At 35.5% G+C, this 26,467-nt stretch overlaps 1 protein-coding gene across 2 annotated transcripts in view; it reads left to right on the forward strand.

Annotated features, from left to right (window-relative positions):
- The window catches only part of RNF17 (ring finger protein 17), a 159,041-nt gene that overhangs the window by 62,728 nt on the left and 69,846 nt on the right, over positions 1 to 26,467 (forward strand). For both annotated transcript variants that reach the window (XM_045978212.1, XM_045978213.1), the window contains 4 exons: positions 12,503 to 12,656; positions 15,420 to 15,535; positions 16,491 to 16,611; positions 19,935 to 20,055. In XM_045978212.1, the coding sequence (XP_045834168.1) occupies positions 12,503 to 12,656; positions 15,420 to 15,535; positions 16,491 to 16,611; positions 19,935 to 20,055 (512 nt within the window). The remainder of the gene's footprint in view (positions 1 to 12,502; positions 12,657 to 15,419; positions 15,536 to 16,490; positions 16,612 to 19,934; positions 20,056 to 26,467) is intronic.

The raw sequence follows: 26,467 nt of genomic DNA on the forward strand, positions 1-26,467 counted from the left end.
GTGGACTGATGGCTTTGTTTAGATAGCTACTAACAGGGGCGCCTGGGTGGCTCAGTGTGTTAAAGCCTCTGCCTTGGGCTCAGGTCATGATCCTGGGTCCTGGGATTGAGCCCTGCATCGGGCTCCTTACTTAGTGGGGAGCCTGCTTTCTCCTCCCTCTGTGCCTGCCTCTTTGCCTACTTGTGATCTCTATGTCAAATAAATAAATAAAATCTTTAAAAAAAATAGCTACTAACAGTGGTTATCCTTATCCTTATCGATCTGTGTCTGTACTTGGTATGAATTAACTCTTTCTAAAGGCCATAATGAGTGAATAATTCATTAATCTTCACAACAATCCTATGAAAAGATACTAGTATTTTCACTTAGGTTTGGAGACTCTAACCAAAGGGATAAAGCAACTTGCCTGAGGTCAAACAGCTACAGAAGGGAAGAGCCAGGACTGAACTGGGCAGTGTATCTTCATTCAGAGCCTGTCTTCTTAACCATTGCACCACTCTGTAAGTGATCCACTAAGTTGTGGAAGTCTGCTTATTTAGCACTAAGTAAGGACTTGCATATTTCTTTCAGTGAATTTTTTTTTACTTTTATTTAAAGTGAAGTAAAACATATATAAAATATACCATTTTAGCCATTAAATGTACAGTTCAGTACTATTAAGTACACTCAGTGTTGTATATCCACTGCCGCTTTTCATCTCTAGAACTATTTCATCATCCCAAACATCTCTGTAACCATTAAAGAACTCCCCATTTTTCCTTCCCCTGTCCCCCAACCTCTCATAACCTGCCCTACTTTCTTTTTCGGTGAATTTATTCTAGGTACCTCTCAAGTAGAAACAGAATATTTTTCCTTTTGTGTCTGCCTTATTTCACTTAGTGTAATATTTACATGTCACAGCATATATCAGAATTTCATTCTTTTTCATGACTAGTATTTCCTTGTATGTATATACTGTATTTTATTTACCATTCATCTGCTGATGGACACTTGGATTGTTTCAACATTTTGGCTGTTGTGAATAATGCTTCTATAAGCATGGGGGTACAACTGTCCATTTGGGTCTCTGCTTTCAATTTTTTTAGATATATATCTAGCTCTGGAATTGCTGGATGATAATATAATTCTGTTTAACTTTCTGAAGAGCTACCAAACTGTTTTCCACAGTGCCAGACCATTTTATATTTCCATTAGTTATGAATGAGAGTAGTTTTTCCACATCCTCACCAACACTTTTTTTTTTTTAAATAACCGTTTTAAGTATATGAAATTGTATCTCATTATGGATTTGATTTGAATTTCCCACATGGCTAGTATTGTTGAATACATTTTTTCATGTATGTATTTATTAGTCATTTATAAAATTCCTTAGGAGAAATACCTATTCCAGTCCTTTCACCAATTTTAAATTGGATTATTTTGTTGTAGGCATTATTTATATATTAGGGATATCAATTCTTTATCAGATATATAATTGTCATATATTTTCTCCCATCCTGTGGGTTGCCTTTTCACTCTCTTGATAGCATTCTTTGATCCAAAAAGTTTTTACCTTGATAAAGTCCAGTTTATTTTTTTCTTTTGTTGCCTGTGCTTTTGAGTCATACCCAAGAAATTATTGTTGAATCTAACATTATGAAGGTTTTCTCCTGTGTTTTCTTTTAAGAGTTTTACAGATTTAGCTCTTACACCTAGGTCTTTGATTCATTTAGAGTTAATTTTTGTATATGGTATAAGAGAAGGGTCCACTTTCATTCTTTTCCCTGTGAATGTCCACTTTTCTCTGCACAATTTGTTGAAAAGATGGTCTTTTCCCCATTGAATGGTCTGGACATGTTTGTCAATACTCAGTTAATCGTATATGTAAAGGTTTCTATCTGGGATGTCTATTTATTCCATTGGTCTGTCTGTCCTTTTATCAGTGGCACACTGTTTTAATTACTATAGCTTTGTAGCAAGTTTTTAAAATCAGGATGTGTGAGCCTTCCAACCTTGTTCTTTTTCAAGTTTGTTTTGGCAGTTTGGGGTCCCCTGAGATTTCATATGACTTTGAGAATGGGTTTTTCTATTCTGCCTGAAACATCACTGAAATTTTAATAGGGATTGCATTGAATTGTAGATTGTTTTGGGTAGTATTGTCAACATATTAGGTTTTCCAGTCCATGAATGTGGGATATCTTTCCTTTTATTTGTGTCTTTTTTCATTTCTTTTAGCAGTCTTATATGGTGTTTAAGTATACAAGTCTGTTCCCTCCTTGTTTAAGTTAATTCCCAAGTATATTCTCCTTACAGTATTGTAGAACAAATTGTTACTTTCCATTTCAGATTGTTCATTATTGCTTTGTATAACATAACTGATTTTTCTGTCTTGATTTTAGATTCTATAACTTTACTAACAGGTTTTTTTTTTTTGGTAGGTTTTTTTAGAGTTTTATACATTATAAAATTATGTCAGCTACAAAATGATTAATTTTATTTCTGACAATTGGAATGCCTTTTGTTTCTTTTTCTTATTTAATGGCTCTGGCTATAAGTTCCAATATCTTGTTGAATACAAGTAGAAAATGTGGATATCTTGGGACGCCTGGGTGGCTCAGTGGGTTAAGCAGTTGCCTTCGGCTCAGGTCATGATCCCAGTGTCCTGGGATCGAGTCCCACATCTGGCTCCTTGCTCAGTAGGGATCCTGCTTCTCCCACTGCCTCTGCCTGCTGCTCTGTCTGCCTGTGCTCTCTCTCTCTCTCTCTAACAAATAAATAAAATCTTAAAAAAAAAAAAGAATATGTGGACATCTTTTTCTTCTGTCTTAGAGGAGAAAAAGCATTTCTCTTTTACCATTGACTATGGTATCTGTGGGTTTTTCCCATATGGCCTTTATCATGTTGAAGAAAGTTCCTAGGAATAGTTCATTGAGTGTTTTTGTCATGAAAATAATGTTTGGTATTGTCATATACAGTTTTTGCATCATTTGCGATGATCATGGTTTTTATTTTTCCTTCATTCTATTGATAAATAGACAAAAACAATTCTGCATTGTTTTTGTTTTATATTTGGAACCATCATTGCATCCCAGGAATCAGTCCCCCTAGATCATGATATATAATAATCCTCCTAATATTACACTGAATTTGGTTTGTAAGTATTTCATTGAGGATTTTTGCTTCAGTGTTCATAAGTGGTATTAGTCTAGTTTTCTTGTCGTGTCTTTGTATGGCTTTAGTTTCAGGTAATGTTGATCTCTTAAAATGAGTTGGGATGAGTTTCTCCTCCCAGTTTTTTGACCAAGAAGGGGTGGTGTTCTTTTTTAAGTTTTTATTTAAACTCCAGTTAATTAACATATAGTATAATATTAGCTTCAGGTGTACAATATGACGATTCAGCGTTTCCATACATCAATCATCCAGTGTTCATCATGAGTGCACTCCTTAATCCCCATCACTTATTTCACCCATCCCCCCACCCACCTCCCTTCTAGTGACCACCAGTATGGTAGAATTCCATCAGTGAAGCTGTGTGCTCCAGGGCTTTTCTTTATTTGGAAGTTTGTTTGTTTGTTTTGTTTTGTTTTAAGATTTCACTCATTTATTTGACAGACAGAGATCACAAGTAGGCAAAGAGGCAGGCAGAGAAAGCAGGGAAGCAGGCTCCCCACTGAGCAGAAAGCCCGATGTGGGACTCAATCCCAGGCCCCTGAGATCATGACCTGAGCCGAAGGCAGAGGCTTTAACCCACTGAGCACCCAGGTGCCCCTGTTTGGAAGTTTCTGATTACTAATTCAGCCTCCTTGCTAGACAAAGATCTGCTTAGATTTTGCTATTCATGACTCAGTCTTGGTAGGTTGTGTTTCTAGGTATAGTAGACTATTAGAATCCTTTTTATTTATTTATTAAGATCAGTAAGAATTTCACTCACTAAATTTCTAATTTTAGTAATTTGTGTTTTCTCTTTTTCCTTAGTCTAATTGTTTGTCCATTTTGTTAATCTTTTCAAAAACCAATCTTTGTTTTTTTAACCCATTGTTTTTCTATTCTGTATTTTTTTTATTTATTTTTTAAAGATTTTATTTATTTATTTGACAGACAGAGATCACAAGTAGGCAGAGAGGCAGGCGAGAGAGAGGAGGAAGCAGGCTCTCTGTGTAGCAGAGAGCCCGACGTGGGGCTCGAATCCAGGACCCCAGGATCATGACCCGAGCCGAAGGCAGAGGCTTTAATCCAGTGAGCCACCCAGGCGCCCCTATTTTGTATTTTATATCAATGTTTTACTCTTTTATTATTTTCTTCCTTATGCTAGTTTGGGGTTTATTTTGCTTATTTTGCTTTTTTATTTCCTTAATTTTTATAGTTATTTATGATCGTTCCTTTTTTTTTCACACTATGCATTTTCAAGATATAAAGTTCCCTTTTAACACTACTTTTGCTTTATTCCATGAGTTTCTTGTGAATTTTTTAGTTTTGTCTTAATTTCTAGTCTCCTTCCATTGTGATTACGAAAGATACTTTGTATGTTTTCAGTGTTTTAAAATTTACTGAGGATTGTTTTGTAGCCTAACATATTGTCTATCCTGAGAATGTTCTGTGTGCACTTGAGGAAAAAATGTGTATTCTGCTCTTGGCTTGAATGTTCTATTTCTGTTACATGTAACTGGTTTGTACTATTGTTCAAGTAATCTGTTTTCTTCCTGACGTTCCTTGTAGTTCTGTTTTTGAAAATGGAGCACTGAAGTCTCCTTTTATTGAAGAACTATGTCCCTTTGATTCTGTCAATGCTTGCCTCATATATTTTGGGGTGCTGATGTTTGGTGCATATGTATTTGTAATTGTTACGTCTTACTGGTGAATTGACTCTCTTGCCAATGTATAATGTCATTCTTTGTTTCTTGTAATATTATCTGACTTAAAGTCTATTTTTAGCGTAAGTCTAATAAGTCTAATTTAAAGTCTAATTTAGCCATTCCAGCTCTCTGTTGGTTGCTGTTTGCATGGAATACATTTTCCAGTTTTTCACTTTCAACCTGTGTATGTTTTGAGATCTAAAATGAGTATCTTATACATAGCATATAGTTGGGCCATTTTAAAAAGTCCATTCTGGCAATTGTACCTTTTAATTGGAGCTTTTAATCCATTTAAAGTACTATGAGGGCTGCCTGGGTAGCTCAGTCAGTTAGGCATCTGCCTTCAACTCAGGTCATGATTCCTGGACCCTGGGATCAGCCTCACAGCAGGCTGCTCCTTGCTCAGCAGGGATCCTGTTTCTCCTTCCTCTGCCTGCTGCTCTCCCTGCTTGTGCTCTGTATCTCTCTCAAATGAATTAATCTTTTAAAAAAGTAAAATAAAAATAAAGTACCTATTAATCAGAAAGGCTTCCACCATTTTGTTATTTTCTATGTATCTTATAGCTTTTTCTTTTTTTTTTTAAATATTTTATTTATTTGACAGAGAGAAATCACAACTAGGCAGAGAGGCAGGCAGAGAGAGAAAGAGGAGGAAGCAGGCTCCCCGCAGAGCAGAGAGTCCGATGTGGGGCTCGATCCTAGGACCCTGGGATCATGACCTGAGCTGAAGGCAGAGGCTTTAACCCACTGAGCCACCCAGGCGCCCCTTATAGCTTTTTTTGTCTCATTTCCTCTATTCCCTCTTTTGTGTTTGCATTTTTTTGTAATGTCATTTTTTAATATTTTTGAAAGACATTGTCATAAAAAAATAAAATTTACCATCAAACAGTTTAAATTTTTGAATGTACAGTTCATTAGTGTTAACTATACTCACATTGTTGTGCAGCAGATCTGTAGAACTTTTCATCTTGTAGAACTGAAACTTTACAGCTCTTGAACAGTCACTCTCCATTTTGCCCACCCCTAACTACTGACAACCATAATTCTATGAATTTCACTATTGTGATACTTCATATAAATGGAATCATATAGTGTTTGTTTTTGTGTGGCTGGCTTACTTCATTAGCAAATGCCCTCAAGGTTCGTTCATATTGTGCGAGAAGATTTCCTTCTTTAATGTTATTATTCCACTGTATGTATATTTCAAATTTTATTAGTCCATTCATCCATCAGTGGACATTTGGTTTGCTTCTACCTCTTGACTATTATGAATAGTGCTGCAGGGAACATGGGTGTGCAAATATTGTAGTTTCATCTTTTGATTACCTTATTTCCTTTTGTGTATATATAAATCTTTTTATCATTACCATAGGGATTACATATATCCTAAAGTTGAAACAATTAATATAAATTTATATCAACTTTTAATTACACAAAATCCTGTGAAGCTTCATTCCCCTCTTATATTATTGATGTCACAAATCAATCTTTATACATTGTGTGCTCAGTAACATAGATTTATAATTTTCTGCATTTATCTTTTAAATCCTGTAGAAATAGATATTATTCTATAAAAATAAATAGAAATAAAAGTGGAGTTGGGGTGCCTGGGTAGCTAAGTGGGCTAAAGCCTCTACCTTTGGCTCAGGTCATGATCCCAGGGTCCTGGAATCAAGCCCTGCGTCAGGCTCTCTGCTCAGCAGGCAGCCTGCTTCTCCCCCCACCCCTGCCTGCCTCTCTGCCTACTTGTGATCTCTGTCTGTCAAATAAATAAATAAAATCTTAAAAAAATTTTTTAAAAAGATAAATAAAAGTGGAGTTTCAAACCAAAATTAAAATAATACTGGCTTTCATATTTGTCCTTATGTTTACCTGAAGCACAGATCTTCATATCTTCATGTGACTATAAAGTTATATTCTACAATCCTTTTAGTTCTACTTTAAGGACTCCCTTTAGGGACAATGAACTCCCTCACCTCTTGTTTCTCTGTGAATGGCTTAATTTCTCCCTCATCTTTGAAGGATAGTTTTGCAGGATCTGTAATTCTCAGTTGATATGTTTTTTTTTCAGCACTTTAAATATATCTCCCTGTTGTCTTCTGTCCTCAAAGTTTTCTTAGGAGAAATCAGCAAGTAATCTTGATGATCCCTCATAAAGGACAAGTCGCTTCTCTTTTGCTGCTTTCAAGATTCTTCCTTTGTCTTTGTTGTTTGATTATAATGTATTTGAGTGTGTTTCTTTAGGCTTATCCTACTTAGTGTTTTGTTGAGCATATTAGCTTCTTAGGGCCATTGTAACAAGGTACCCTAAATTGGATAGCTTAAACAACAAAACTTTATGGTCTGACAGTGATGACTAATCTAGAAGTCTAAAATCAAGGTTTTGGCAGGGTTCATTCCTTCTGAGATCTTAGAGGTAAAATATACTCCATGTGTCTCCTCTAGATTTTGGTGGTATATGATATGCTGGCAGTCTTTACCATTTGTTGATGTCTGTTTTATCACCACAGTCTCTTCTGCTTTCCTCACCTGGCATTATATACTTGTTTATCTCAGGTTTTTAATAAGGACACCAGTGCTATTGAATAAAGTCTTAGTCCTGCCCGAGACTTTCTTTTACCGTGATAACGTCTGTAAACCCTAATTTCAAAATAAGGTTACATTCTGAGATACTTTGTGGTTAGAACTCCAACATATGTTTTGGGAAGGACACAGTTTGCAAAGCAATGTACTCCTACTCTATCAGAAATTCATGTACTTCCCACATTCAAAATATATCCACCCCATTCCAATCATTACAGTATCACTTCTGAGTCCAAAATCTTATATATAAATATCATCAAATAAAAGTCTCACATCTCATAGTCTAATTCAAGTACAGGTTAAGACTTAGGTATCACTCAAGCTGGAGCAAAATTCTTCTCTATCTCTGAATATGTGAGACCAGACAAATCTAAAACCTAGCAGGACAGATTCTATTAGATTCTTATGACTTGAGAATCCACTTCATTGGCTGGATGCTCCACCTCCAGTCCTACTAGGGTGGTAGTTTTGCCCCCACCACCTCACTTATTGGAATTGAGGTGTTGTCCTCATGCTCTGGAACCCAGGAGGCTGAACCTCCGGGAACAGAGGATGAGACTGTCTTGCCTCTCAGGCCTGTGCCCTCTGGGCTCCTGGTGGCATTGGCAGACAAGACAGCACCTGAACCACCTTTGGGGTCATTATTCCTTTTTCTTAAAACATAATACATGTTCAGGGCTGATAGCCTGGTCACCTCACTTCCTGCCTATAACATCATACAAATCCAACAGCTTTCCTCTTCCTGTCTCTGTCCCCTTAAGTTCAAGCTGGTAGTGTTTCTACTGAATTGACTGATTGGATCCACAAGTCACTTGCCCATAATCTCTTCAGCAGTGTCTAGCCACATCCTTGGTGTCCTCTCTTAAGTATACATTCTCATTGTTTACAATATGGATAGACTGAGAATTTTTAAAATACTTTCAAGTTCTGGTTTCTTTATGTTTAGCAATTCTTTCTTTATCTGTCTCTTCTCATGTTTTTTCATAAGCAACAAGGAGAAACCAAACTGCACATTCAAAATTCTGCTTAGAGATCTCTTCAGCTAAATATTAATGTTCTACTTTCGGTCCAACAGAACACAATTCAGCCAAGTTCTCTACCACTTTATATCAACGATTTCCTTTCTTCCAGTTTCCAATAGCATGTTCCTCATTTCTGTCTGAGATCTCACCAGAAGCACCCTTAACATTCATATTTCTACCAGAATTCTTTTCAAGGCAATCTGGACTTTTTCATTCAAGCACTTCATAACCATTACCTAATTCCAAAGTCACACCCACATTTTATGTATTTGTTATAGCAGCACCCTACTTCTCAAAACCAAAATCTGTATTCATTTCCTATGGCTGCAATAACAAAGTTACACAGATAAGGTGGCTTAAAGAGTATAAATTTATAGTCCCATAGTTCTGGAATTTAGAAGTGTGAGATCAAGGTGTCAGTAGGGTATGTTCCTTCTTAGGGTTGTGAGTGATAAATTATTCCATTCCTTTATCCTACTTTCTAAAGCTTAGTTGGAAATTTTTGGTGGTCTGTGACTTCTGCTGGATCACCTTAATCTCTGTCTTGATCTTCTCATGCATTCTCCTCTGTTTGCCTCTGTACCAAAACTTTCCCTTTTAATAACATCAATCATATTGTATTAGGGCCTATCCTGGGGCACCTGGATGGCTCAGTGGGTTAAAGCCTCTGCCTTCAGCTCAGGTCATGATCCCAGGGTCCTGGGATCGAGCCCCACATTGGACTCTCTACTCGGCAGGGAGCCTGCTTCCCCCCACCACCCACGCCTGCCTCTCTGCCTATTTGTGATCTCTGTCAGATAAATATATAAAACTTTAAAAAAAAAATAAAGCCCTATCCTAATGACCTCATTTTAACTTGATTATCTGTTAACTCTGTCTCCAAATAAGGTCACATTCTCAGGTTGTGACTCCAACATATCCTGGAGATAGAAGTCAACCCATAACATTGATTCATGTCCGTCATCAAATTTGGGACGTTTTCAGTCATTATGTCTTCAAATAATCTTTCTGCTCCTTTCTTCTTCTGGAATTCCCATAATGTATGTATTAATATGTATAATGGTACCCTTGGCCTCTGTTCAAGTCCCTTAGCCTCTCTTCCCTTTACACTTTTCCCCACTGATCCTTTCTTATGCTTGTTTCAGATATGCTGTTGAATTCCTCTGGTGTATTTTTCACTTTAGTTATTACACTTTTCAGCTCCAGAATTTGTTTGATTCCTTTTTATAATTTCTCTTTGTTGGTATTTTCATTTTCGTTCTTTATTATTTTCCTGGTTTCCTCTAGTTCTTTATCCATATGTTCCTTTATTCTTTGAACATATTTAAGACAGTTGTTCTGAAGTTTTTGTTTAGTATGTCCTTTTTCTGGGCTTCTTTGAGGCTGGTTTCTGTTTTGTTCCCATGAATGAACCATGTTATCTTTTTTCTTTCTATTTCTTCTGATTTTTTGCTGAAAATTGGACATTTGACTATTAGAATGTGGTAACTTTGAAAATAAGATTCCCCACCTTCCTGGGATTTGCTGGATTTTCTTATTGTTGAAGACTGCAGTGGTTGGTTAGTTTTGAGACTATTTCAAACTATTTAAAAAAAAAAAATGCATGTGATCACTGCATGTGATCACTGAAGTCTCTGTTCCTTTAGCTTGTGACAGAGATTTATTTGAATGCCAGAAGCTTGATTGGGTGTTTGCTTGGTTGCTATAAACCTTTGACTTTTTCATAGTTCTGACAAAGTTCATAAGGGTTTTTTCCCCTCCCCCTCCTTTTTTTCCCCCATTGTTTCTATGGGGGAATGAGAGCTTAAGAGCGTCTTAGTCTGCTGTTTTGCTGATGTCACTCCTCTGTGCAATTTTTCACTGTTCACTTTGGTTGGAAGAATATGAATAAAACCTACTTAGAAATAAAAGTTAAAAAAAATTGAAGGTTTTTGAAGTAATTTAAATGAAATAAGAAAAGACAGATTCACAAAATTTCCATTTACATTATAATACTTAGAAAAGAGGAAATCTTCATTTTTTGCTATTTGATATAGATTTTAAAATATTTTTTAACCTTAAGAATTGGTATTTGGGGGCATCTGGGTGGCTCAGTGGGTTAAAGCCTTTGCCTTCGGCTCAGGTCATGATCCCAGGGTTCTGGGATCGAGCCCCGCATCGGGCTCTCTGCTCTGCGGACAGCCTGCTTCCTCCTCTCTCTCTCTGCCTGACTCTCTGCCTACTTGTGATCTCTGTCTGTCAAATAAAGAAATAAAATCTTTAAAAAAAAAAAAAGAATTGGTATTTGGAGAGAGAAACAGACATTTATCCTTGGTATTTTGAGGGTTTTTTTTAAGTGGGAGAACTATGTTTTAGATACTATAGGAACTTTAAGAACTTAAATAACAAAGTAGCCTTATTAATAAGAGAAATCTCTAGTTTACTCAATATAGTCATTTTATAAACCCTACTGGAACTACTGACTTAAAGAATGATCAATTCACTTTAAAATCATGAGATGGAAGGTTGATGGGAAACTGAACATTCATATAATGCCAAGGTATTATTAAATGAATTACATAACTGTACAATAGAGGGATCAGAATCATCACCCCAGTCTGTAGGTGAATCTTAGCTTGTTATTACTGAGTCAGTAATATTATGTCTTTTGGTATATTGCAACCTTCATATACTTAAGATGTATTCTGGCCAAAAAAGGCTTGAATCCACCAAACCTATAGATATAACTTCTGGCTTTGGGGAAATTTCAGGAGACAGACCTCACTTAATGGAGGAACAAGCTAAATAATAGTATGAGGATGTAACCACATAAATCCAGAAGATGGAACATTCTACAGAAAAATAGCAGGCTTTCTTCAGCAAAACCTAGTCATTAAAAGAAAAAAAAAGGACTACACTAGATTCTAAGATATTTATTGAGATAACTAAATACAATGTGTAGTCTTGAATTTGATACTGGTTTGGGTCATTTAAGGATATCTAAACATGGCCAAAAAGTACTAATGGGAATACTTAAACAGAAAAGTGAGAATTGACGGAAAATGCAAATTATCACACTGTAATCAAACTGCATGTAAGATATCATTTCACTTTTGTTTTTAAAAATATGGAAAGTTTGTGTGTGTATAAGAAGGGAGTCTGGAACAACAAATGTTGGCAAAGATGTAGAGGAGGGGGAACCCTCTTATACTGTTGGTGGGAATGCAAGCTGGTGTAGCCCCTCTGGGAAACAGTATGGAGGTTCCTCAAGAAGTTGAAAATAGAGCTACCCTATGACCCAGCAATTGCACTACTGGGTATTTACTCCAATTTACTTATAGCTATAGTGAAAAGAAGGGGCACATGCACCCCAATGTTCATAGCAGCAATCCACAGTAGCCAAACTGTGGAAGGAGCTGAGGTGTTCTTCAACAGATGAATGGATAAAGATGATGTGGTTCATATATATATAATGGACTATTACTCAGCCTTTAGAAAGGATGAGTACCTACCATTTGCATCAACATGATGAAAGTGGGGGTATACTGTGCTAAGTGAAACAAGTCAAGCAGAGAGAGACCATTATATGGTTTCACTCGTGACATATAAGAAATAGCATATATCTTATATATATAAGAGGATCATGGGGAGGAGGGAAAACGGAATCAGAAGAAATCAAGGAGACAAACTATGAGAGACTCTTAACTATAGGATACAAACAGGGATGTGAAAAGGCAGGAGGGTAGAGAGGTGGGATAATTGGGTGATGGGCATTAAGGAGGGCATGTAATGGGATGAGCACTAATGATGTACTATATGTTGGCTAATGGAATTTAAATTTTTAAAAAAGGATCTAGAAGGATATGCACTTAAGATATCTGAAGAAATGTGATTTTTAAAAAAATTTTGTTATGTCCATATTTGCTAATTTTATATACCGTTTCTGTAATAAAATATTACAAATATAAATTACATAACAATTGATTTGTCTGATCCCAATAATTTTATAAGCATTACTTATAATACATGCTACATTTAAATTTTGTTTCTTTGAAACTATAGTGTTTTAATCCTTTTATTTCTTAGATAGAGAGCCTGGATGTTTTATTTTTACTAAAAACGATTGAGGAATTTTATAAAAGTGAAGATGGAGAAAATCTGGAAATCCTCTGTCCAGTTCAAGGTCAAGTCTGTGTAGCTAAATTTGAAGATGGAGTTTGGTACCGAGCAAAAGTTATTGGTAGGAAATTGTACATTATTTCTACAGGGAAATGTTATGCTTAAAAACTGAAGCCATTTGAGTTGGTACAAATTAAATCATAGAAGTGATATTATTTGATCTTACCCATTTTGCTCAGTTATCTTTAAAAAGCTAGTGGTACCCCTGGGGCTAATACTACATCATATATTAATTTTTTTAAAAAAGAAATAAAATGGGGGGAAAAAAACTAGTGGTAATGTTGGGAGGTGACTCTCTAAGTCCTTAGATTTTTATTTGACTAGCCCTTAACCTATTTTTTTAAATTAATTAATTTATTTATTTGACAGAGAGAAATTACAAGTAGGCAGAGAGGCAGGCAGAAGAGAGAGGAGGAAGCAGGCTCCCTGCCAAGCAGAGAGCCCGACGCGGGACTCGATCCCAGGACCCTGAGATCATGACCCGGGCCGAAGGCAGAGGCTTTAACCCACTGAGCCACCCAGGCGCCCCTAACCTATTTTTTTGTTGTTGTTTTCTAATGTCTGCCTTATTTAAAAAGTTAAATGGTGCTAAACAACTTAGACTGTACCCCTCAAAGGAAAATATTTTAGGGTTGCCTGGCTGGCTCAGTTGGAAGAGCATGGAATTCTTGATCTCAGGGTGGGGTGTAGAGATTACTTAAAAAGTACTTTAAATTCTTTCAGCTGTTTCTTTTGGTATTTATTTGTGGTATTCCTTCTAAATATGTAATACTTTGTTGATATTTTACTCTCAGAGAGTATCTATTCTTATTAAGGCAGGTAGCAGTTTTAGATTTCTTTTAGCTCTTTTATCCCTTCCCCACCCCATCACCATAGTTCTATCACAATTCTAGTTAATCCATATTCTGCATAAATATTTTCACTAAGTCATAAAAAATAATTTATTTCTATTTTAAGTTAATGCATCAATTTTTCACTTTATTTTCTTAAAATTTATGGCTACATTTTCCTAATTGTTAACAATTTTCCACATGTTTGACTTTTCAGGTAATGTTAGTTGGTTTTTGTTTTTTGTTTTTTCTAGTGGTGAAAACATCTTTCTGTCTTCTCCAGTTGGACTGCTAGTCCTCTAAGCTTATTACACTTTTGTTATTCAGAGAATTTATTTCATTTTGCAATATACTTTTTTTTTCTCCCTGTATTGGATCCCTTGTTTTATGGATCCCATGTTTACTTCTTCAGTTTATTTCCCTGTTTTTTAGGAGCCTCTTCTAATTGTTTCCTCAGAATAAATGGAAGTAAGTTTTGAGACCTTTCAGGGATGCTTGGGTGGCTTAGTGGATTAGGCAGCTGCCTTATGCTAAGGTCATGATCCTCAGGGTCCTGGTATCCAGTTACACACACAGGGCTCTCTGCTGGGTGAGGAGCCTGCTTCTCCCTCTGCCTCTGCCTGCCACTCCCCCTGCCTCTGCCTGCCACTCCCCCTGCTTCTGCGTTCTCTCTCTCTCTCTCAAATAAATAAAATCTTTAAAAAAAATTTTTTTTGAGGCCTTTCATGTCTCCTGACTCTCTCTCATACTGATTGATAATTTGGGTAAAAAAAAAATGTTCTTTAAATTTTTTCTCCTGTGTTCTTTTTATCTCTTGTCTTTAAATTTTATCTCTTGTCTTATCTCCTGTTCTTTTAATTTTATCTCCTGTTTGTTTTGTCTAAAACTATATCTCCATTCAGAGACTTGAGGAATAATAAGAATCTAATGACACTAGTACAGTTAAGAATATCCTTCTAGCAGGAGAATTCCCATGGAAGTGTGGAGGGATTCCCTCACCTTATTATTATACTTAAAATAACATGTGTCTTCTCCATTACTGCAGATACCAATTACCACAGGGCTTAAGTTGTTTGAAGTGTCCTCTTGAATACCAGTGTTATTCCATATGCTTCCATTTCTGCTAAGGAGCAGAGAATGCCTGTATTTTTACTTTACTGTATTTAAGTCAGCCATATATTTTGAGTGTTTTCAAAAGGGGTTGGTGTGATAAGTTTTCATTCAGACTTCTGTATGTTTGAACATTTTAGGGGACTCATTGGTATCCTGTAAAATATAGAGACTAGATTGACATGGAGGTCTTATTGTTCACAATATTCCCTGAAATATTTTTTTTTAAATTTCAGTTAGGTATCATCATATGAATGAATCTTTAGTTTAATTATTAAATCTTTTGTTTTAGTCACCTGTGTTGACTAACAGTAAACATTTATTAAGTCCATGCTTACTATGGTGCTTTGCAAATTATTTTAAATAGATGAATCCTCAAAAAAACATAAGTCTTACGAGATTGGATTCTACTGGTATGCCCATTTTATGAATGAGATAGTGAGGCTTAGAGAGAAAAAGGAACTTGCTCGGGCTAATATTTTAGAAAGAGTGATTAGCTTGCTTAAAGTCACATGGAATTTGACTGGATTCTAATCCAGTCAGTCTTAACGCCTAGTTTTAACTTTTAGGCCACAACACCTAGCATTTGATAGCTGTGTTGTTATCCTGGTTTTGATTGTCCTCTGGATATCTTAAAATTGTTAATTTCTCAAGTCTGAACAACTGTGCATTATGGTTGGTTTTTTTTAGGTCCACATATTAGAATTTTTTTATATTTAAAAAAGTATTAAAAAAATAAAAAATAAAATAAAATAAAAAAGTATTAAGTTTATATGTTGATCATAGAAGTATTCTAGCATAGTTGACCGTCCTGTCTAAATTTTGCTGGATAACTCTCTGTTTTCTTTCCAAGTTTGTGATTTCTAATTTAATAATTTTTGAAGGATTGCCTGGACATCGTGAAGTTGAAGTTAAATATGTGGACTTTGGCAATACTGCAAAAATAACACTTAAAGAAATGCGTAAAATAAAAGATGAGTTTCTAAATCCCCCAGAGAAGGTAATCTACTTATTGTGAGTCATAGGGTCAGAATATATTAACACAATTGTGACAGTATTTTTAGAAATCATTTTTATCATAGAAATGCTCTGTTAACTAACATTTTTGTCTATAAATAATTTGATACATGGAATATAGAAGAGTTGCTGTCATTACTGTAATTTCCTATATAGCAGCTATAAATTGTTAAGATGTAAGATTAATGCAAATAAGCATTAATTATAAATGTATACCTGTATGTATGTTTGTGTCTTTATAGGTATTTACTGGTCTCCAGATCTTAATGTTATTTTGAAAACCTGTATAATGTGGTAGGAAAGTGATAGATTTTGTGCAAAAATCTCATCATTGAAGTATTTTTACTGCAATTCGATTTATGTTTTAAGTATATATAACATGTCCAAGAGAAAGAGAAGTCTGGAAAAATAAGTAAAAAATTATCTTTCTCTTGGAATCTTATTCCTCAGAGATAAAGAAGGTTAATGGGGCTTATTTTCTAACTCACTTTACATGTAGGCATTTAAATTATTGTTAAACAATATTTTTCATTTTAAAAATGGGTAAACTAAGAAAAACTTGAAAATATAAATAAAAAGGACTCATTCAGAATTATTGAATATTTTTTATAAATATAATTCTAAGATGTGTCTTCTGCTTAACAATTATAGGATTAGAAATATAGTCCTGTAACCTACTTTTCTCATTTAACAGTATATAATGAGTATCTGTAATTTTTTCAGTAGATGCTTGTTTTATTGGTGTCTGAATGTGCAATGATTCAACCAAATGATCTGTTGACTCCAGTTATTGCCATTTATAAAATATTTTATAGATACCTTTTGCACATTTATTTTCAGATTATATATTCAGAGTTGTTTGTACACATATAAAATTTTAATTCTAAAATAACTAGAAATTTCACTTTTTCTTAATGGTGCAATTTTGTTTGACACAGGCAATTAAATGTAAGCTGGCCTATATTGAACCATGTATAGGGACAATACAGTGGTCCAAAAAAGCTAAGGAAAAATTTGAAGAAAAGACTCAAGATAAATTTATGACATGTTCAGTCATCAGTAAGCTATTCCATTTTAATTTGTTGCTATGTAATTATATATAATTTTAAATAAGAATAACAATACATTTGCTTGATCTTAGAGTAAATTCAGTGTGTCATCAATGAGACTAGTAAGAGAGAACATTTATTGAGAACTAGGTATAGTGGATATAGTTGCAGGTTGTAGAGTATAAAATCAGTACAAGGCAAAAATTGCCATTAAAGATAAGTTATCCTAGGGGTGCCTGGATGGCTCAGTTGGTGGAGTGTGGGACTCTTGATCTTCGAGTTATAGGTTCAAGCCCCACATTGGGTGTAGAGATTACTTAAAAATAAAATCTTAAAAAAAAAAATCAGTCATCCTAGATATGGCCTCTTGAACGCCCTAAAGCCAGGAATTAGCTTCTCTTTCCTCTTATTTGGTTTACATTTCTGCAGTGGTTCTTTCCTGATTTTGGCGTGATGAATGTTAAAGTTTAATGTGCAGGAAAGTGAGGGGAGGTGGGACATAATTGTTAAATAGTTTTCATATGTTTTTTTCATTTCATTTTACTTAAGTGAATTCAACTGTAGCCTCTCTCCATATTTTAAAAAAAAGTCATTTCTTTTTTAGACTAGTTTGGGCCCAAGATGCAGGCTGACCACTAGCTCACAATTTTGTAACCCAGCATGTTCTGAAAATGAAAAGTTGACTAGCAAAACCTGATCTAAAGTGACATGAAGATATATATATAGTCTTTATCTTCTTTATAGTGAATATTCATATATTCCATTTCAGGATAGTAATGTATGTTTGTAGGCTGCTGCCTTGGAATCTTGCTGGGGGTATTATAAAATAGGCAGTATATGTTTTATGTAGCTTTTCTCAATTTGAAGTTCTGAAACCTGTCTGGCCCCAAGAGGTTTGGATGCAGGGGTTGGGGGGTGGTGGGAGTCTGTAATTTTTCTGGCTTAGTTGGTCTTAATAAGTACTAGTGCAGGACTATATCTGTTTATTCACTTTTGTCATACTACCATTAAATGAACCCAATCACCAGAAGAGTGTTAGCCTCTGTTACAGTAAGGAGACTAAAGCTTAGCAATCAGCAGTTCAAAGTTACATAACTGGGAACTGATGACGTATCAGTGATAATTTATCCACATTGTTGATATGAGAAATTGTTCTGAAGAAATGGTTTGTTTAAAGAAGAATGCGGTTACAGATATTGCATCCTTAGTAAGATTTTTATATCTGGCTTCTCTGATGTGAGCAGTAAATTAAGGTCTTCTTAGTCCTTGAGTAATCACTGATTTTTGATTCCTTCTTTTTCTTACTCACTTAATTACTTGTTATACCAATAACATCCAAACACTAGTCATAACAAATTTATTACGCTAGATAATTTATTTAAACAGGGCCTTCTGGCACTCCTTAAATCTAAAAGATCTTACCCCATTAACCTGCACAATGATGAGACTGACAGTTAAAGACAATAATAGATGATAAGGGGAGCATTGTTACCTTATAAAGCAAGGGATATTTAAAATTTTTTAAAGATTTTATTTATTTATTTGACAGAGAGAGAGAGAGCACGCGCACAAGCAGGGGGAGCAGCAGGCAGAGGGAGAAGGTGAAGCAGGCTCCCCACAGAGCAGGGGGAGCCCGATGTAGGACCCGAACCCAGGACCCTGGGAACATGACCTGAGCTGAAGGCAGCTGCGCAACCAACTGAGCCACCCAGGCACCCTGGGATATTTAAATTTTAATTAGCAGAGCAGGGAAGTTGGTAAAGGTACAGAACATACGGAAAGTTGGCCCTGTTGCAATGAAGAACTCTATGTATGGGAAATATGAAGACAAAGTACTAATGGGACCACAAGACATGGAAAGTAAGAAGATGAAAATTAATTGAGGCTCAGCATTGCTTAGCCTTTTATTTTTAGATGATATATCTGGCCCATTGAAAAGTAGTCAGGAATCATTTTTAGGCTCTTGAGAAAGGTTTTCTAATATATGTATTTTTATGACTAGATAATAAAGTATATTGTGGTAACACTTTGTGTTATTTGGAATCATCATTTTTTTTTTTTTGGAATCATCATTCTGACCTGCAGCTACCAGCTGCTGTTGTGTAGAAGGTGTAAGCATAACCTGTATTGAAGTGTGCAGTGTATACTTTAATACATTGAAGTATGTGTTTCCTAAAGAAATTACTCTATTGTTTATTCAGATACATATTAGGCAGGTTCTCTGTGCTATGTACCATAAGTAAGTAAACAGGCATATGAGATGTAAACTTTATCCATAGTTAAACTCCCAGTTTAGTTTAAGAAATAGATCTAAATAGATCTACGTGTTTAAGTAACCATTATGTATTCTAAAAGAAATTAAAAATTAGATTGTTTGTCCTAAAAACACAGGAAAAAATCCAAATTTCAATCTCTAATTGAGGATTCTAGATTTTTTTTTTTTGTCATTGTAAACTTTGTGCCATTCTTTTAAAAGCTATAAACCTTCGTGGATAATCTCTAGCCTGAATTTCATTCTTTTGTACTCTGGAACTTGGGTGAACACAGTAAAATAGTTTAAAAACACATCAGAACATATATATTATATTATATATATATATTATATATATAAATATATATACATTATATTTTTCTGAATTTAAAAGCTTTTTTTAAAAGACTTTATTTATTTATTTGACAGAGAGAGAGATCACAAACAGGCAGAGAGAGAGAGAAGGGGAAGCAGGCTCCCTGCCAAGCAGAGAGCCCGATGCGGGACTCAATCCCAGGACCCTGAGATCATGACCTGAACTGAAGGCAGTGGCTTAACCCACTGAGCCATCCAGGTGCCCCTCTGAATTTAAAAGCTTTAAACTGCCTTTGATCTGTTTAGAACAGTACACAATCTAAAATGAAAATTTTATTAATTTGCATATGCTGCAGATAACATGGACAATTGTTTTATGTTTGCAAAATGTTGCTTTTACCCCTATAGAGAGACTTTGGTATTATTCAGCAAAAAACACACATGTATGCAAAATGTAATTGTTTATAGCTTTTTAAAAAATTGCTTCATGGGGCGCCTGGGTGGCTCAGTGGGTTAAAGCCTCTGCTTTCAGCTCAGGGCATGTTCCCAGGGTCCTGGGATCGAGCCCCACATAGGGCTCTCTGCTCAGCAGGGAGCCTGCTTCCCTTCCTCTCTCTCTGCCTGCCTCTCTGCCTACTTGTGATCTCTCTCTGTCAAATAAATAAAAATCTTTAAAAAATAATAATAAAAAAATTAAAAATTGCTTCATTTAGTATATTTTGCAACATATTTATTTCTTTCCCCAAACTCATCTTAATGTTTTACAGAAATTCTGGAAGATAATGTGCTGTTGGTTGAGCTTTTCAATTCTCTTGGTGCTCCTGGAATGACTCCTACTAGTATAAATGACCAGCTAGTCAAAGAGGGCCTAGCATCTTATGAAGTAGGGTAAGTGGACCTGTAAATGTTTGTTAGTTTGTAAATAACATTTTATTCACAAGGAGGAAAACTAGCATACCTTTCCCTTTAGGATATCTGCTTAGGCTGTAGCTTTGGGAGGTTTCCCCATTCTTGAAAAGTAGTAGGAAAAATAATTGGAGTCATTAGTCTAATGGGGAGTAGAGTAGCTTTTCCCTAAGGGACCCTGAAACCAAGAGAATGGCTTTTGGGATTGAAGGTACTTCTAAGAAAAGGAGAATGCATCTTATTTCTAGGTGGAACATCTGCTTTGGCAGCCCTTTGTGCCTATTTGAAAAGATAATTAGGAAGAGAAATGGCAGGATAGGGTAGTTAGTGGTAGAGTTAGCCCACATTTCCATTTGGAGAAATGTACATTCTTCCTTGGTTCAAGGGGATACTTTGAACAAGAACCAGATTTGAGCCATTGTGCCTAGTATAGACCAGTGGTTGAGCAACCCTGAAGCAAAAGGACAGGGGTTAGTGGGGAGGGGTGGGAGGGTTAGGAGTTAGGAGGGTTAGGAGTCAAGACAAAACAATTATTTCACAATACAGACTTGTGCCGTAGGGTGGCTCCTGAAGGGTCTTCTGAAGAATTCCCACATATCACTCTCAAGAAAGCAAATATTTGATAACACCCACACATAATGTCTGTCGGGGTAAGCCAGAAGCAGAAACCTGCAGTAATGTGCTTAGTATGTAGTCTTGCCTTCCTTCCCTGCCCTAACACTGGGGGATTGGAAGCTGGAGTGGACCTGCCCTTTTTCCACTGTAAGCCCTAAGTAAGGGGAGAGAAAGAAATGGGAGGAAGTTTTAAAATGTATTGGACTGAGCAGCATCTGGGTGACTCAGTTGGTTAAGCGTCTGACTTGATTTTAGCTCAGGTTGTGATCTCAGGGTTGTGAGATAGAGCCCCACTTGGGCTCTGTGCTGGGCATGGAGCCTGCTTAAGATACTCTCTCCTACTTCTCCCACCCTGCCCTCTCTCTCTTCCTCTCAAAAAAAAAAAAAAAATTATTATTTCTCTTTTATAAAAAAAAGTCAGGGTTATTGAGGTGAAACATAAAATAAAATTCACCTTTTGCATATACAGTCATATAACCATTATCACACTCAAAATACAGAATATTTCTATCATGATAAAAAGTTCCTTGTGCACCTTTATAGTTCTTTCTCTTCCTCCACACCCAAACCTTGGCAATTACTGTTCTAATTTGTTTCTATAATTTTTACTTTTCCATAACTTCTTACAAATGGAGTCATAGTGTATTTGCCTTCTGTGTCTGGCATCTTTCATTTAGCTTAATGCTTCTGAGATTCATCCATATTGTTGCATGTATCAGTTTTTATTGCTCATTATTATTCTGTTGTCTTGATGTACCACAATATTAAACATTTCCTAATTGATGAACATTTGAACTGTTTCCAGTTTGAGAGATTTTATGAAAAAGGTCTTGTAAGCATTTGCAGACATGTCTTTGTATGTAGACATATTTATGTATTTTCTCTTGATTAAATACCCAGGAGTGAGTTGCTGCTTATAAGGTAAGTGGGTTTTTGTTCTTTATTTAATCTAGAGTCCTGGCCACATTATTGCCTTGATAATTTTGGCATAAATCTCAGACATCATATAACTTCATCCATCTAATATTTTGGTATGTATATCTAAAGGAAAAAGATTTTTTTAAAGGTGTGGTTTTTTTAACTTTATAAGAAACTGCCACACATTTTCTAAATTGGCTCTACCATCTTGCATTTCCACCAACAATTTGTGAGTTCTATTGTTCTCTGTCCTTGCCAGTGCTTGATTTTATCACTTTGTCACTTCTAATAGAAATATAGTGGTTTTTCATAGTGGTGTTAATTTTAGCTTAATGATATTAAAGATCTTTTCATATTCTTATTTACCATTTGTGTCTCTTCTTTGGTGAAGTTTTCAAAAGTTTTGTGCTTTTTGCTTACTGTTCTTGAAATGTGAAAGTACTTTAATATATTCCAGATATAAGTTCTTCATCAAGATAATGTGCTTTGCTTTGCAAATATGGCAAATTTTTTTTCCAATCTGTGACTTCTTAACAGTGTCTTTCAACAAGTAGAAGTTTCTGGTTTTAAAGTCCACTTTGACAGTTTTTTTCCTTCATAATTCAGGTACTTTGTGCTGTAATTAAGAAATCTTTACCTACCTCAAGGTCATAAAGATTTTCTCCTATGTATTCTTTCAAAGTTTTATAGTTTTTTTTTTTCCCCCTTTTATTAATTTTTTCAGCGTAACAGTATTCATTCTTTTTGCACAACACCCAGTGCTCCATGCAAAACGTGCCCTCCCCATCACCCACCACCTGTTCCCCCAACCTCCCACCCCTGACCCTTCAAAACCCTCAGGTTGTTTTTCAGAGTCCATAGTCTCTTATGGTTCGCCTCCCCTCCCCAATGTCCATAGTTTTATGTTTCATATTAAGTTCTGTCATTTTTTTATTTTGTTAAATAGGCTTTATGTTTTGGGTTCTCAACACTGAGCAGAAAGCACAAGGATTTCCCACATATTCCTGGCTCCCCCCAGCAGGCACAGCCTCCCCCACTGTCAGCCACCAAAATGGTACATTTGTTAGCATCAGTGAAACTACATTAACATAATCATCCAAAGTCCATAATTTACATTCTGTGGGTTTTGACTAAATGTATGATGACACGAATCCACCATTAGGATATCAGAGTATTTTCACTGTCCTAAAAATCCCTTGTGTTTAGTTTATTCATCCTTCCCTCCCTTGAATCCCTAGGAACCACTGATATTTTTTACTGTCTCCATAGTTTTGCCTTTTACGGAATATCATATAATTGGAGTCATACAGCATATAGCCTTTTCAGATTGGCTTATTTCACTTAATAGTGTGCGTTTAAGCTAACCCATTGTCTTTTCATGTCTTAATAACTTTTTTCCTTCTAACACTGAATAATAGCTCATTGTCTGGATGTACAACAGTTTGTCTATCCATTCACCTACTAAAGGACATCTTGGTTGCGATCAGGTTTGATAATTATGAATAAAGCTGCTATAAACATTGACATTCAGGTTTTTGTGTAGACATGTTTTCACCTCCTTTGGGCAAATACCAAGGAGTGTGATTGCTGGGTTGTATGGTAAGAAGAAGTGTTTAGTTGTGAAAGAAAATGCCAAACTGTCTTCTAAAGCATCTGTACCATTTTGCATTCACACAAGCAATGAGTGAGGGATTCCTGTTGCCCCACATCCTCATTAGCACTTGGTGTTGTCAGTGTTCTAGAATTTGGTCCTTCAATTGTATGTGTAGTGGTAGAATCTCATTTTTTTGTTTTTATTTGTGATTTCATGGTGACATGTGATATGGAGCATCTTTTCCCATACTTATTTGCTATCTTTATATTTTCATTGGTGAGGTTCCTCTTAATGTTCTGGAACCATTTTTTAGGTGAGTTGCTTTCTTATTGTTCAATTTTAAGTGTTCTTTTTATATTTTGGATAACAGTACTTTATGATATGTGTCTTTTGCAAATATTTTCTCCAAGTGTGTGGCATTTTTTTCATCCTCTTGATAGTGTCTTTCACAGAACAGATGTTTATAATTCCAGTGAAATTCAACTTCTAAGTACTTTGTCTCATGAGTCATGGAATAAAGCTATTTTTAAACTTTGAATTTTTTACCTTTGTCTTAAGCAGCTTTGGAGAATAAGGCATTTATTAGATAAATATTCCAAAATATCACTACTATCAAGAGCATCAGAGGAGAAGAGCAAGCACTCATCCGCTCACTTTGATATGCCACTGTTGGAGGGGAGAACTAAAGCTAAAACAAAACTCTATTCCACAGAAAGCAAAATAGATTCTAGAAAGAAGAGCTCTTTGTGACGGTGTAGCAGCTTTTTGCAAGAGCAGTGTTCTATAAAATACACAGGGAGATTTACTAGCTTTTAAAATAAAATTTCCCTGTCTTTTGCACCTCTCCATATATATAAATTTGAATATTAGGGGAGAATTTTCTAGTTATAAACATAAATTTAGGCAATATTGAAGTCATGTATGATACAACTCTGCCTTAACCCAAAAAAAAGTGAGATAAATAATTAACTAGAAGAGAAGAAGCATTCATGATATGTACTTATATCAATTCACCACAGTGTACACTTTAAATATCTTACAATTTTATATGTCAGTTATACCCCAGCAAAGCTGAAATTTATTTTAATTGGCCATCTAGTGGTAAAGTATGGTCAGCATGAAGTAGAAGATAACATTCACGTGTTAAACTGTGAGCATGCCCTGAATTTTTTATCAGTGTTAATATCTTTACAAGGATATATAACCCATATAATCCACCTGCTAGCCAAAAGTTAAAGGTACAGTTCTTGGCACAAAGAAACTTGTGTTTCTTTTGAATGACTCTTTTGGCCAGTCTGGAGCACTAAAGCTAGGCATGGTAATGTTGACTAAATTCAGAAGTTTTCCATTGCTGCAGTTGTGTTTTAATTAAAATCATGAAATATGAAATATTTTCTTACCTCTTATTTAACCAAACTTTTTTTAAAAAAAATCAGGGTCATATAGTTTTAACTAAGTTTTTTCCAGTTAACATTAATTTTATAAGACATCAGATTTGGGCATATAAGCAAGGATGGTTGTTTAGTTTTTTAACCAAAAAAGACTAAATACATGTATTGTACTGTTTCTCTGGAAAGAGTCATAAAATTCAAAATTTTAAATTTTGAACCATGTACATATATTACTTTCTCAAAAATTAGTAACATTTATTTTTTTTAAAGATTTTATTTATTTATTTGACAGACAGCACAAGTAGGCAGAGAGGCAGGCAGAGAGAGAGGGAAGCAGGCTCCCTGCCAAGCAGAGAGCCCCATGCGGGGCTCGATCCCAGGCCTGGGATCATGACCTGAGCCGAAGGCAGACGCTTTAACCCACTGAGCCACCCAGGCACCCCAGTAACATTTATTTTTTTAAAGTCTATTAATGTACCACTTCACACAGACCAAGATGACTGTTATTTAAAAAAAAAAAAAAAGTGTTGGTGAGAATGTGGAGAGAGGAATATAAATAGTGAAGCACTGTGGAAAACAGCTTGAAGATTCCTTGAAAACTTAAACATGACCCAGAAATTTTATTTCTTGGATATATATCCAAAAGAATTGAGAACAGGTACTCAAATATATGTACATATATATTCATAGGTGGAACCACCCTGTTTGTCTATCAGCAGTTGGATAAACAAATTGTGGTAGATAGACATACAATGGAATATTATTCAGCCTTTTAAAAGTAAATAAATAAATTAATTAAAAAGTAATTAAATTGGGGGTGCCTGGGTAGCTCAGTCTTAAGTGTCTAACTCTTGATTTTGGCTCAAGTCATGATCCCCTGAGTTGGTCTCTGCCCTGGGCATGGCGCCTGCTTAAGATTCTTTCTCTCTTTCTCCCTTTGTCCCTCCCCCTGCAAAAAAATAAAGGAATTAAATTTTGATATAATATTGATGCATCTTGAAAACTTTATGCTAAGTGAAGTAAGCCAGACACAAAAGGGGAGAGTATGATTCCATTTATGTGAAATATCCAGAATAGTTAAATCCACAGCGATGGAACACTGATTGGTGGTTAATGGGAGTTGAGGAGAGAGGATTATGGGTAGCAACTGCTTTAGGGGGATTTTATTTTGGAGTGATAAAAATGTTTTGGAACTAGATAGAGGTGTAATGGTTGTGCAACACTGAATGTACTGGATTGTTCACTTTAAAATACTTTTCTGTTATGTGAATCTCACCTCATTTTTTAAAATTTTAAGTTTGTTAGCTATAGATTCAACTCAAGCTATGTGAAAGTTCCAGCATACCTTTCTGCAGAAATTGATGGGGTCTCAAATTTCATATAAAAATGCAAAATGCATAAAATAGAACAATTTTTAAGACAAAGACAAAGTTGGAGGACTTCCACTTCCTAGACTCAGAATTTAATATAAAACTACAACTATCGGGGCACCTGGGTGACTCAGTGGGTTAAAGCCTCTGCCTTCAGCTCAGGTCATGATCCCAGAATCCTGGGATTGAGCCCCACATCGGGCTCTCTACTCAGCAGGGAGCTTGCTTCCCCCCCCCGCCTGCCTCTCTGCCTACTTGTGATCTGTCAAATAAATAAAATCTTAAAAAGAAACAAACAAAAAAACAAAAAAAAGCTATAACTACCAAGACAGTGTGGTACTAACATAAAGATAGATATATAGGAGAATAAATAGAATTGACAGTTGAGAAATAAATCCTTATATTTATAATTAATACTTTTTAAACAAAGGCACAAAGGCAGTTCATTAAAATAAAGTCCATTCAACAAATGGTGCTATGGCAATTGGATATCCATTAGCAAAAAA

The sequence above is a fragment of the Meles meles genome, chromosome 14 (assembly GCF_922984935.1).
Source record: "Meles meles chromosome 14, mMelMel3.1 paternal haplotype, whole genome shotgun sequence".
In the NCBI taxonomy this organism is placed as follows: domain Eukaryota; kingdom Metazoa; phylum Chordata; class Mammalia; order Carnivora; family Mustelidae; genus Meles; species Meles meles.